A 14323-nucleotide genomic window follows, 5' to 3' on the forward strand; every position below is an offset into this window, starting at 1 on the left:
TGGATACAACAATTCGAAAGAAAAAAAAACTACTCGCATAGTTTTTGTGAAGAAAATTACACAAAACTAGATGGACATGCCTTCATTTGAAGGATCATACCTGCCAATTTGTATTGGCCGTTGAAAAAGATTTTACAAAGTAGTAATAAAAATAAATTTAGGTTTGGAAAAGTTTTTCTAAAAACAAAACAATTAGAACCTCTGCAAACATAGCACCTATAACATAACTAGCCAGCAAATTGATCTTACCTGCATATTTTTTTAAATTATTGATTCGTCGCGATAGTTTACAATATGTTTTTGAAACTTTAAACTGAACTAAAACGCTAAAGTTGCTACCACTAAAAAAGTTATTTCTCAACGGCCGTTGGCAGCTATGAAGGATTGAATCTTTGGTCAGGAAATGGAAAAAGTCATTAGATCTAATATTTCAGTATATGTTAGAACAGGTATGTGTATGATCTATTCATCTTTTACATTTTAAAATTATGCTGATAAACCCACAAAACAACAGGTTAAATTTTGAATTATAATTATCATCCTAAAGTAATTATTTATTAAAACAAATGAGAGTTTTATTGTTTATTTATTTTCATTTTTTGTAAAAGTAATTTCTAGATGAAATTATAATTAATTAGCTACTTACTTTTGGGATAGAGAGTGCGAAGTAAAGGGATCTTTGGTTTCGCTGGCTCATTGTACACCTCCCTATTTGATTTTAAAAAAAATCCATTAAAACAGATTTAAATGTAATATCCTTTTAAGTACTGAAAAAATTACTATTCATTAATATTTATTGCCATTTAACGATTGATACAACCAAATAGAGAAAATATACATAAGAAAAAATAATAAATTGCTCTGACATTTTCAATGGAATTTACGATTACCTTAAATTTTAAATTTGCTCAAATTGAACTTTAAAATCGTTACCTTTGTTGCTTTGTACTTGTACTTTTACTTGTTACTTTTTAAAATCAAAATTTTTTACTCGTTTTTCTTGCTTTAAATCATTGTACTTTTACTCGTTACTTTTTAAAAGTAAAGTTCCCGAGTTTGCTTAGAAGGACTATCTATAAGGCATTCTTTTAAATAAAATTAACTTACCCTGATAGAAACAATCCATATCCAGTTTTATTCTGAAAGTTGAATTTGACAAAAAACAATTCTAAGAAACCACTCCATCCTTGTCCACTGTATAGAACTATAGGCTCTTGAGACATACTTCCACCCACTTTGTAGGACATCCCTATCATATTTTGAAGAAAAAAAATACTTAACAATAATTCTTTATTTGCTGTTAAAGTTTTTCGTAATAATCTCTTAAAGTTTTACATATTATAGAGGGATAGAAAGCCGACAGTATAAAAAAAAAATATTTTAATGAAACAATATATTTGTCACTATTTATGTTTAAAGATAGAGAATTGGAAATAAAAAAAAGGCACACACCAAATCGACGTAAATGTAAACTTGGCAGCATTAAAGTTAAAGCTATCTGATATATAAATCTTATTGTCCGATTCCACAAAAAAATTAAAAAAGGGAGAAAAAAAAACTTACCAGCTGAGAAATTGGCTTCTAAACTTCGCGCTGAAATAACTGAGCTGGCAGGTTTTACGGTAATATCGATATCATTTATTACAGTCATGTCTCCACAGGGATTAATAAGGTAACCTGCAGGTATGCTAAAATGATAACATTTATTTCATAAAAGTTAATAAGATCAAAACTTTGTATTTAATACATAAAAAGCAAATGATATTTTATTTATTTAACATCAAAAATATATTAGAAGTACTTAATTATTTTTGTGTTTTAACCTTTTTATTCAGAAAATAATTATGATATTGATGAGATCATTATCATAGTAAATTTTCAACAAATCATGCAGAATGAATAAATATATGTAGCATTTTAGGCCAGTAAACTTGCTCCTGACAGCGGATAAATACTAACGAGTGGTAGTCTTTTAATGTATAATTCTGTCGTTAGTAAATTCGATTTATAGTGGTTTTGCTCACCACGATTTCTAAATAATAAAAAGGCTTTTGTGATACGCCACTTTTTTACGTTTAAGAAACTTAAATGGGTCGATAAATTGGTAACTTGAGCGTGATAAGTAACCCAGCAACGAGTGGTACTACCCAGTTGCCTGGATCGTCAGACAAGTAAGACAAGGTAGTTGTCCGATTACCAATCGCTTCTATAACCTTTCTTTTGTTGTTGACAGATTTTTGTCAATCTCGGGTAAATATCTAAGTAGTTGCATGTATTTTTTCTCTTACATATTTCTATTTTATTACACCTGCGTAAATGTTAATATTATTATATTCTAATTTAGTTTATTCTCAATTACGTTTCATTTCCTATATATTTAATCATATGTTCAACCGATTGGTTTCCCACTCATGACTATACTATATGGTGCTTGGCACACCCTCTCCCCCAAATTCTACTCCCACCTCCCAGATTCCCTCTATATATGTCTCAAAAATCCAACAAATCAGTTATTGCCGTTTTGCGTCAGCGCACCGAGATTTGATTTATGTTTTAATGTTACATTTAAGCAATGCTGCACCTCTTAAAAAATTGGCTAATAATTGCAAACTTTCGGTTCCTTTTGGAACCGAAAGGTTTCAATTATTAGTTTGTAGTTCTCGACCGTTTTCAAAATATTTTCCCGAATCAGATCCGTCTGTAGTATATACTTCCTTATGAAACATTTACTTCCATAAAGCATTTTCTTCCGGATATAGCCTTTACTTATTTTCAAATTTAATGCAGTGGCAAAATTTCTAGATTCATACTGGATTCTTGTTTTATCAAATTTGATTTATTAAAGTTTTAAATACTGTAATTTTAAACTCCTTACATTTCAATAGTTTAAGCATACATAGAAAAAAATTGCTAAATATCCTTCGTAGGCTAAAAAAGAATTAAGTATTTGCCTAAATTATCACTTCAATAGGTATTTCGCCACCACTGTTAAAAACTCTTTGGAATATTGTAAAAGTTGGCAGGTATGTAAGGGTAACCACCAGTACTCTGAAAATGAAGAGTTTTCTTTATATTTTATAACAGTCATTGAACAGCCTACCTGATTTCGGGTTTATGACTACCAATGTTCTACTCTGTAGACTTGTAATTTTGAACCAAACCCAGAAGACAAGGGAACTCCTGGATCAAGTATTGGGAGAAATTTGCATTCGTGGATGACGTTTTGAGGGAGACCAGCATTTGCGTTGCATGCTGAGGAAAACCACGAGAATTTCCTACCGTTAGCCTGACCGGAAGGGGACTCTAACCCATTATCCGTCTACCACTGAGGATATTTTACGTCAGCACTGTGGTTGGTGCGAGCCGAGTACAGAATTCGAATCCACCAGCTACGCTGGAGTCGAATTCGGGTCATCTTATTGGAAGGTGAATGCTCTCATAACAGTAAAATTGGGTCAGCTGTTCAGCGGTGGTTATAAAACAAATTTAAAAAAATTTGCTTAAAAAATATTGTTTGTATATAATTAGTTAGCAGTATTTCTATCATTTTGTCTAACCCCTGTAATCTCCAATTTTAAGACACCTCTTGCCTTGAAAACTAGAATCTTTCGTTTGGAATCCAAATACATGTCAAAATAGCCACTGATTATAAAAATGTAAGAAGTGGTAACAATTTCTTAATACAATTATCGTAAACTTTCATAGGCTTTAATTTCACACAAATTCACGGAAAATATTTCACGAAAAATTAGTTCACCGAAATTATTTAGCTGTCCAGTTGTTTCCTAGAAACTTAACTTACAAATAGTTTTGGTTGATGATAATTACTTCAGCGATTCTTTAGTAAGGTAAAAGATTCAGACCCTGCAGGATTAACTGAAATACTAAATAAATATCTAATTGATATGAGGGATCATAACTCAATCATCTTATTCCTCCTCTCAGATGGAATACTTTCCAAGGAGTATTCCACCCTAAGCTTTTTACTTAACTTTTTAAAATAATTAAGATGTATTTCTCCAACTAAATATCCAATGTTTTTAACTTTTAATTCTTTCTGATATGGATACTCCTCGAGCGGGAAATGATCTCCATGTGATCCTGTTCTGGACTATACCGCCATATTTCGCCAACAACTAATGTAGATAGATGGTAGACCAAATGTTTAAACTTAAGTTTGCTATAGCTTCCGTTATTTTTCTTGCGATGATCACTATTTAAAGAGAATATCACAGTTCTCTAAGAGCACTAATTCAGATAAGGAAGAAAAGTGCCGGTTTCGTGGGCTGAGATTCCGTGCACACACTCAGTCTAAGTCTAATCAGTTAACTATTTTGCTCCCACAATCTTTTTCTCCTAGTTCTTACATTTTTCTAAAAAAAATGGCAATCCAGCATATATATAAAATATTTTCCTCGAAAAATAATACGTAGAGTTGATTAAAAAATTTATGGACATTCGAAGGAGATATCGGAATAATAATAAAATGAAAAAATCTTCGATTTAAAACCATTTTTGCTACCGGTTGTAAAGCTTTTTCAGACCCGCGAAAGCCCCGGTTGTAAGCACAAAAAGAATTATGGAAGCTAACTTGTCTTATTTATACGAGATTTTTTTTTTTTTAAATGGCGGGCACTTGGAGCTATTGTCCATTGGCCACAGAAAGTGCCAGAACTTGCTAACTCTCTTTTCGTTACCCAGTGGGCACCTGTGACGAAGTCACGGCGGTGGAGTAGTATCGCCCATATTTATACGAGATACATTTGGTGAATATTCATAAGTGCTGTCAAATGTAAACTAATTCAATTTACACTGATAACTATTTAAATACCATTTTAAATATTGTGTGGAGTTAAGACTTGAGGGTGCGCATCCATGATAAAAAAATATATTAAACAAAATGATATTTGCTTATGTATTCAAATATGTTTTTTTTTAATCATTGATAAGTAGCATATAGAACTGAATGAAAACATACCAACGGTACTCAAATATCGCCGGTGGCAAAATTTTAAACTTTTTTATTTAGAATTTTTTTATTTGTATATATGTGTGGGTTGAGCACTAAAACATATAATATAAATACAAAAAGATGTTTAACACATTAAATATTTATACAGCGTGCATACATTAAACATTAATGCATAAATACACTAAAATATGTATGTACAAAACTTTTTAAAGAGAAAACTGGTTAAAAAAGACCAAAAGTCGATCTCTTTTCAAAATCTTATAGCTTTGTTGAAGATAATTATTTTTTCGTTATTCTTGCATTCTCATAAAAAATTATACTCAGATAATAGACTATGCATTATACGTAATCTTGATATTTATACATTTTACAGCAAATATTGAAACTAATTAGGTAAAAATAAAAAGGCCGAAAATTTTAAAAAGAAACATTAAGAAAATGGAAATTATTACTTTAGCTGAAAAATATAAAATGATAATTTCATCAACTAGTCTACAGTCGATATCTAAGCATATGCATCGAAACCATTCAAGTAAAATTTCAAGTAATTCGAACTAAAATATTTTGAGATGTTGTATTTTAAATGAATGTAAAAAATCGAAAAATTTGTTTTGAGGAAAATGACAAAAAGGGTATAATTATCCACGAAACAACCAAAGTAGATATTTTTTTTTAAAATCATCCTATTCTGCTCGATTTGACTTCAAAATAAGCCTCAAACTATTTTGGAACGAGATAAAATACTAGTTTTATATTATACAGAAAAATAAAAAATATTCAACAGAAAAGCGGAAATAAAAATCGGCTTAAAAAGGTACTTGGATAATTGTTAATGTTATGTCACTAACTTACTCTTTGGCGACTTTTGGAACTGATGCTTTTAACAAGTGAAAGCCATATCCATTCTAAAAAATAAACGAGCCAGTATTAATTTTTAAATTATCAATCTTTCATAATTTAAATTCCATTTAAAAACAATGTTTTTATTACCTCCGGAACGTAACCCAGCCAATTCTCGAAGTTGCAGCCAGCAATATGGGAGCTGCTTCCTGAAATTTTTAAAAAGTAAACTGAGACAACTTATTTAGAGCAATGACAGAACATTTTCAAAGTGTGACAGATAATTTGAAAGTATGATAATTGGATTATATGACATGTAACTATTTGTACTTCACCTAAACTTCTCACTCTTTCACCAAATAAACTCATTTCGTACTCTGGATCCTCATTAACAGAAACTGTTCCTCTTAAATTTCCGGTTTGAGAGTAGAAATTCATGCTTTCAGCGAATCTGAAAAAAATATATATTTACATATTAATACTCGTTAACACGATGAAAACCTAAACAATCCTTCAAAATTACAAGTAATGCAATACAGGTTAATTGAGCTGTAGTGGCTCAGGGGATGGAGCGTTCGATTTCCAATAAGGTGAACCGCGCTCTAATCGCAGCTATGAATGGCGGACTCTAATTTCACACCCAGCTTACGCCGACCACAGTGCTGACATAAAATATCCTCAGTGGCAGACGGATCAATTCCCTTACCGTCCGGCTAACGATGGGAGGTCTTCGTGGTTCTCTTTCTTATCTAACGCAAATGCGGGTTAATTTCCTCCGAAAGCCCACTAAGAAATCAAATTTCCCCCAGTACTTGATCTAGAAGTTCCCTTGTTTTTGAATTGGATTTAGAAATACAAGACTACGGAGTTGAACATAAGTAGTGGTAAACCCAAAATTGGGTTGGCTGTTCAACGACGGTTATAAAATAAAATACTGGTAAACTGAATATTCCGAAATTCCTAGTTATATTAATTCGACCAAAATCAGACTTCTAACATGTCTTATAAGAGAATAACACAAAGTGTAATTTTTTTGATATCGCATCAAAAAAAATTTCATACATTTTTAGCCTCAGAATTCAAATATTTTGTTTATTTTGAAGCTATTTTAGAAATTTCCAAGTTATTTCAAGAAAAAAATAACAATCATGCTGAATGACAGAAATGAAAAAGATAGCTGCAACAGTTGGTGCTATAGTGAAGCAATACAAATGTCTATCACTTCGCTTCCTGCTTAATGAAAATTCATCAATGATCAGTTATAGTTACAATCAATAGGAATAGTTTGCTGTTGTAACAGGAATAAGAATACGCCATTAGGGAAAGTGTCACCCTCTGGTTGTCTATGACAACCTATGTAAATCGAATCCAAAGGCTTCACAATGGAATTATACAAGCAACTAATTCAGTTCAGCCTCGGACATCTACAGTGGTGGCCAAAAGTGTGGACATTTTTTGAAAGTTTCATGTTTTTCAACTTTGTGTGCTTGTAGAATATATTAATATTCACTTAAATACAAACGTTTATGTATCAAATTGAAGGTAATTTAATGCCGAATTTAATAATAAATACAGTATTATAATATCTGCATTACAAAAAAAGTTATACAACTAATAGTAAGATCTATCTTAGATTTGCATTTTTTTGAAGTGATACTTACACAATCAATACGTAGTAGGATAACCCTTCTTTTTTAAGACAACTTCACAGCGTCTTTTTATCGAGTGAACGAGTGTTTGGAGTTCATCTTTCGTAATCACGTGGTGCCAAGAATCAATTATAGCTTCAATAAGTTGTCTTTTATTGGATGGACGTTTTTTTCGTACAAGAATTTTCAAACGTCGCCACAAAGTTTCAATTGGATCGAGATCAGGGCTGTTTCCTGGCCATGGTAATATATCTATGCCTTTATTTTGAAACCATGCTTTGTATACTTTGCTGTGTGGCATGGAGCTGATTCCTGCTGAAAAATAAATGGTGCGTTGTTGGGGAAGAGATGGAAAGTATCAATTTTGGTTTCAGGACAGTTTCGATGTATTTTTTTTGGCATTCAGGATGCAAAATCAGGCCGAAAAAAATTCACAAGTGCTACTGCCGATAGAAAAATTAAACTGCTATGCCTTCAAGATAGAAAAATTTCATCATATGCCGTTAGATGTGAAATGAATGCAGCGGTTATTGCAGTAAGAAGAAGGTTATCAGGATTTGAACTACAAGCTAGAATTCCAAGGAAAAAACCATATTTAAATCAAAAGCAACGCGAAAAACGAGTTAAGTGGGCAAAAGAGCATATTAAATGATCAGAAAATCAATGGAAGCAAGTAATCTGGAGCGATGAGGGTAAAATATCGCTCTTTGGTAGTGATGGTAGAAAATACGTGAGATGTAGATTAGGTGAAGCACTTCATCCTGATTGCATTGAATCAACTACAAAAAACTCAACAAATACAGTGCACTCTCACTTATGCACTGGTGTAAGGGGCCAACAGAAAAAAGCGCATAAGTTAAAGTGACGCATAAGTGAAATACTTCTAAAACGCAATATAAATTGCAGTGACAATATGAATAAATATGTTTCTAAAGATTAAATGTTAATATTTATACTGTTTTGGTATTTACTATAATTATACAATAAAAAAATATAACATACCTAAAGATAATTTATTTTCTTACAAAATAATCTTTAATACATGTTTGTATTTGTTTCTGCTGACGTATTTCAAAAACAGTTTTTTCCAGTTGATATAAATGAGAAAAGGGAGTTTCAGAAGCAGAATTAATTTGTAAATAGTCACGAATACTGTCTAAGTTTCTAATACTACAGTGTGATTTGGAGGAACTTAATCCTCCTCGTCAGTATCATCCACCACGGTCTCATCGTTCACAAGTTTAAGTTACATATAAATGAACAGTTCTTCACAAAAAATTTGGGTTTTATGGAAGGGGGTGAAACATCAATTGATAAATTTCTAAGGAAAGTACTTGACGTCATAATATGCTGCACAATTCAATAGGATCTAACTACATATTTCCTCTTATCTGTAACAAGGATAACTTATATAATTGCTTCAATTTAAAATGTAAAACCTATTTTTTTTTTAAAAAAAAGAAAAAGAAATATTTAAAGGATAAAAAAACTAAAATGTTAGCCAAAAATTTCGGCCCATAATTTAAAAATTTATTTTTAAAGCGACGCATAAACGAAGGATGTTTATCGTTATTTCCCTACCTAATGTACTGGGACATATAAAAATCGTCGTATAAATGAAAAAGATGTATAAAAGAGGTGGTGCTGAAGTGAGAGGTCAGAAGGGACTTTTGCACAAAAAATTAAAATAAAATTTTTTTTCTCTGAAAAAAGACTTCTTTGCTAAAACGTTTTTGGTATGTCATATTTTCTTAGGAATTATCTAGATTCACATGTGATTATCAAGAAAAAAACTCTTCAATGCTTTCTTCCGATTTTTTCAATTCACTTAGGTTCAAATTAAACACAGAAATGATGGTTTAATCTTTACTTTTGGAGGGCATTCTATTCAGTTCCTCTGTACATTAAAAAATGTCAAACAAGCTAAAGCGCTATACCTTACTAGTTTTTTTTTAAATTTTTTTACAAAGGTGTAAGGTGCGTTATACACCTGTAAAGAAATTATCTTAGTGAAATGGTAGCAATTAATTATGATACTGCTTATTGAAACTGCTGCTATTTAATTTTTCTTTTTAGTATTCTTTCTAAATTTTTATTATCATGAAATATTACTCACTTTTGAATTGGTGGATGAAATAGTGAGTCCCATTCGGATTTTGCAATGGCACTTGTGAATCCCTTCGAGTTCGTATCCAGTGTTGGATCATAAACATCAGATGAAGCACTCCATCTACGAATCAAAAATATACAAGTAATAAAAAATCGTTGGTACATTGATTTTCTCTCTCTCTCTCTCTCTCTCTCTCTCTCTCTATATATATATATATATATATATATATATATATATATATATATATATATATATATATATATATATATATATATATATATATATATATATATATATATATATGGGTCATTCTCACGAAAACTGTCATTTTTCAGTTCATAAAATCCCAAAAAAGTAAAGTGAATAAAAAGCTCTGAAACTTTCTATATTAATAGAAATATGTAATGGCATTACAAAGAAAGTATATATCCTATAAATTATACTTAATATTTAAATTAATTAATTTTTTAAATAATTAATTTATAATAATTAATAATTAATTAATTAATTAAACAAATAAATTAATTAGTTTAATGAATTAATTTATTAATTTATTAATTTATTTTTCAAATTAATTAATAAGTAAATTAATTATTTTCACTATTTCAAAAGTGAGGGACTGACACTAATAGTGAGGGAATGATATTTTATTTTAATACATCTTTTTATCTAAGTTACATCTACCTAAAGTTTGAAAATGATAACATACTAAGTATATCTAATATTTATTATAATTTAGTCTCATATATTTAATAGTTTTTACAGGTTTAGGAAATAAAATTGGCTGGCACGATTGAACAAAAAAAAATTTAATAATATACTCATCTTGAATCATTCCCTCACTTCAGCCTCATTCCCTCACTTTATACACTAGTGAGGGAATGACGAATTCAATAAAATTTTAAAATAACAGTTAGGCTTTATTAATTTCTGAAGTCAATCACATACAATTATATTCATACAAGAAAGCAACATATAATTATCCACTTTCTCGATGAAGTTGTATTTTATTTTACTCTAAAAAACGACATGAGGGAATGACAAATGAAAAAAATTTTACCTGGCTTGATTCATTCAAATTTATTCCACAGCAAAGCTTCTTTAAGTTGAAGATGGAAACATACTGCAATTTTGTTCTATGATGCCAGTTGTTAACTTCTGAAGTTTTTAGTAAAATATTTTTATTCTAAGATAATTGCAGGTGATAAGAACATTGTTGTGAGGGAATGACGCGAAACACTGGGGACAAAGTTTAAAATAGTGCTGTGTTAATATTTTTATCAGAAATTAAATTTAAAATTTATTTTCTGAATTCTATATTTCAATATTCTCAAATAAAAAACACAAATTTGTAAAAAAAAAATTTTTATTTCAGAAACAATTTTTTTCTTTTTTTAAATCAGCAGTGGGGACAAGTGAGGGAATGACATATTGGTATATTTTTATTACCTAAAATTAATAAAAAATAAAAATTGATAATTTTATTTTTATTCTTTTGTTAGCTTGCATTCTGAAGGACACTTTCCCTGAAAATTTTTTTTTTCGTAGGTTGTAAAACAAACATAAAATATACTGGGGACATGAAAATGACTGTTTTTGTGAGAATGACCCATATATATATATATATATATATATATATATATATATATATATATATATATATATATATATATATATATATATATATATATATATATATATATATATACACACTCATGGACAAAAACATTAGCGCACCAAGAAATAATTGCGCCCACCCATCGGAGCCTCCGTTTGTAGTTTTGCCGCGTGCGAGGAAAGTGGACTGCAGCGGAATGGAACCAGGTCGTCTTTAGAGACGAATCCAGATTCAATCTCAGCAGTGATGACAAACGTGTTCGTGTGTGGAGACCCCGTGGTGAACGCTTCAATCCCGCCTTTGCTGCACAGCGACAAACCGCTCCCACAGCTGGTGTGATGGTATGGGGTGCCATAGCCTACAATGCACTATCACCCCTAGTATTGATCCGTGGCACCATGACAGCCCAGCAGTATGGCCATGAAATCCTGCAACCGCATGTGTTGCCACTCTCGCAACGGCTCCCAGGAGCCATTTTTCGACAAGACAATGTTCGGCCTCATACGGCAAGGGTGTCACAAGACTGTCTCCGTACGTTACTACCCTTCCTCGGGCTTCCCGATCCCCAGATTTGTCTCCAACCGAGCATATCTGGGATAATTTGGGACTGCGAGTTGAGCATCCCACGAGTTTGAACGAACTAGAGGCAAGGTTAAAGCAAATATGGAATAAAATGTCTCTAGACATCATACAGAATTTGTATGCCTCAATGCCCGATAGTATCGCATCGTGCATTCGTGCTAGAGGGGGTCCAACGAGGTGTTAACTTTTCCGTTCCTTTGCCTTTTTCTCTGAAATAAATTATCCTTTTTCTTTGATTTTATTATCATTTTCTTATATCAAAGTAGTCATAACGTATGTAAAATTTTGTTTCATTTCGACGAATCCTTCTTGGTGCGCTAATTTTTTTGTCCATGAGTGTATATATATATTTATATTATTAATTTATTATTATTATTAAGTTATTATAATTATTAATTTTCTTCGTTTTTCACTCTTTTCTTTTTTCCTTTTTTTTTTTGAGTTTTACTGTGCTCTCTCTTTCTTTCTCTCTCTGTCACGGCTTCTCCCTATGTTTTGATGCTCAAAAATTCGCATTCGTTTAACAAATTATGTCTATTCAGAAAAAGTACGTTGTTGTGTCGTAACTTAAAATATTGTCTACTCAAATCTTTTAGCCTAAAGCTAATCTCGCAAATCATTAATATTGCATCTTAGTAAGTAAAGTCCGATAAATTAATCAAATGTTATTAAATGTTATCATTTTCTGTTTATTGTGAGCACATTACAATAATAAGCTTCATTTGCATTATGTTTATTATAAAATCAAAATTTAGCATTATTTCAAGTGTTATATTGTTTCATTCCCCCCGCCATTTTCTCTATAAATGACTCATAAAATAAGAAGAAAATATGACAGTAAATTAACTTACAAGAAAACGAATTTAATAAAAACCTTTCCTTCAGGTAACTCTTTATTTTCAGATTTTCGCCTATAATTAAAAGATAAAAGAAAATTATTATCATTTTAAATTTATGAAACAATATAAAATAAGGTATATAAAGGTTTTGGGGGCATATAAAGGCCCCCAAAAGTTCTCATATACTTTCAATGAAATAGGGCTCTAGGGCTCCTATTAAGTTTAAAGAATATTTTAGAATTGTTTTTAATTAATGAATAAAGCAATATTTTTATTGAAAATCCTAAGTATACAAACACTTTCGAGAGTCATTACAGTGATAGTAAACCGTAAATAAAATTATAAATACATACATTTAGACTCATTTTTGATAAAATAATACTTTTCCCATATTATGAATTTTTTTTTATCGAGATCAACACCAACTACTATATAGATAAAAACTGGAAATTTTTGAAATTGCATACCTGCCAACTGGATTTTCTGGACGATTTTATTTGCACATTTAATGTGGTACCAACATTTTTACATTCCTGCTTGATTTCTGTTTTAGTAAATCTGATTTATTATGATTTCTGCTACCATTATATTCAAATAGTTTAAACCTAAATAAAAAAAAGGCGTGCTGTTAATCTAATTTCTTATGAAATGGTAAAATGTGAATTAAGCATTTGTTTACGATATCACTTCTATTATCATTTCTTTACTACCAGGAAAATACTTTTTTGACGAGAGTAAAAGTAGCCATGTATACAGTTGGTAGTAATTGTAAACTAGTATGCATTTGTAAACTTCTGAAAACTAATAGAAAAATTAGTAGCTAATATTAAGCAGCATCCTTGTAAGAGCACTTTTTTCTCTGGGTTTCTCCACTTTTAAAAGGTACTGTTGGTCAAATGAGACGCACATCAGTATTATTGATTCACAGTCCGTTCTGTTTTGCAAAACTATCATTAATGTTTTTCATATTTGTTAAAAAGGATTGCATATGATATCTATAGGGGGCATTTGTTTACTTTATGTGATGGTAAATAGTGAATTAAGCATTTGCTTACAATATCAATAAATATTTCTCTAATGTTGAGAAAATACTTTTTTGACGAGTGTGAAAGTTGGCAGATATGCAATTGGTAGTAGTTAGAAACTAGTATGCGTTTGTGGACTCCTTAATAATACTTTGAGAACTAATGGTCAATATTAAGTAGCTTTCCCGTAAGAACGCGGTTTTCATTGTTTTACTCAATATTCAAAAGATATTACCAATCATATGAGACGCACAATAGTAGTAATGCGTCGCTATCCTTTCATTTTCTAAAACCATCATTAATGTCTTTGCTAGTTTTTAAAAATGATCGTAATCAATATCTATAGGGTGAAGATTCTTGTTTTCACAAATTTTGTTTTATTAACCCTTTGACGGTCAGGGAAATGAGCCGTTTTCGTTTCATTAATTCGCACAGTATTACGTGCAAACAGTAGTCGAAAGGGGCATCTGTTTTCCACCTCCGTTCTTCCGAAAATGTCACCCTTCTCTGGCGATGCCAACTGCTCCGTCTTCTGGAATTGTTATAATAAAGTGGTACCAAATTATGTAGTAAATTTCGTTGGAGAAGGACAGTTATAAGCCTACTTTTTAATAGAGTAACCAGTAGATTGTTGCTTTAACGGTGCATTTTATATGTTACTTATAGTTTTTGATATTTAGTGGTGAAA

The 14323-nt window shown here is 30.8% G+C and overlaps 1 protein-coding gene across 2 annotated transcripts in view; it reads right to left on the reverse strand.

Moving 5' to 3' along the window:
- Positions 1 to 14323, reverse strand: part of LOC107437837 (uncharacterized) — a 93194-nt gene that overhangs the window by 68011 nt on the left and 10860 nt on the right. For both annotated transcript variants that reach the window (XM_087149829.1, XM_087149830.1), the window contains exons 4-11: positions 12623 to 12682; positions 9578 to 9691; positions 6148 to 6263; positions 5963 to 6021; positions 5825 to 5877; positions 1564 to 1688; positions 1108 to 1249; positions 647 to 708 (exon numbers count right to left, since the gene is read on the reverse strand). In XM_087149829.1, the coding sequence (XP_087005955.1) occupies positions 647 to 708; positions 1108 to 1249; positions 1564 to 1688; positions 5825 to 5877; positions 5963 to 6021; positions 6148 to 6263; positions 9578 to 9691; positions 12623 to 12682 (731 nt within the window). The remainder of the gene's footprint in view (positions 1 to 646; positions 709 to 1107; positions 1250 to 1563; positions 1689 to 5824; positions 5878 to 5962; positions 6022 to 6147; positions 6264 to 9577; positions 9692 to 12622; positions 12683 to 14323) is intronic.

The sequence above is a fragment of the Parasteatoda tepidariorum genome, chromosome 8 (genome assembly GCF_982258835.1).
Source record: "Parasteatoda tepidariorum strain Cologne lab strain chromosome 8, Ptep-v5.0, whole genome shotgun sequence".
NCBI classification, from domain to species: Eukaryota; Metazoa; Arthropoda; class Arachnida; order Araneae; family Theridiidae; genus Parasteatoda; species Parasteatoda tepidariorum.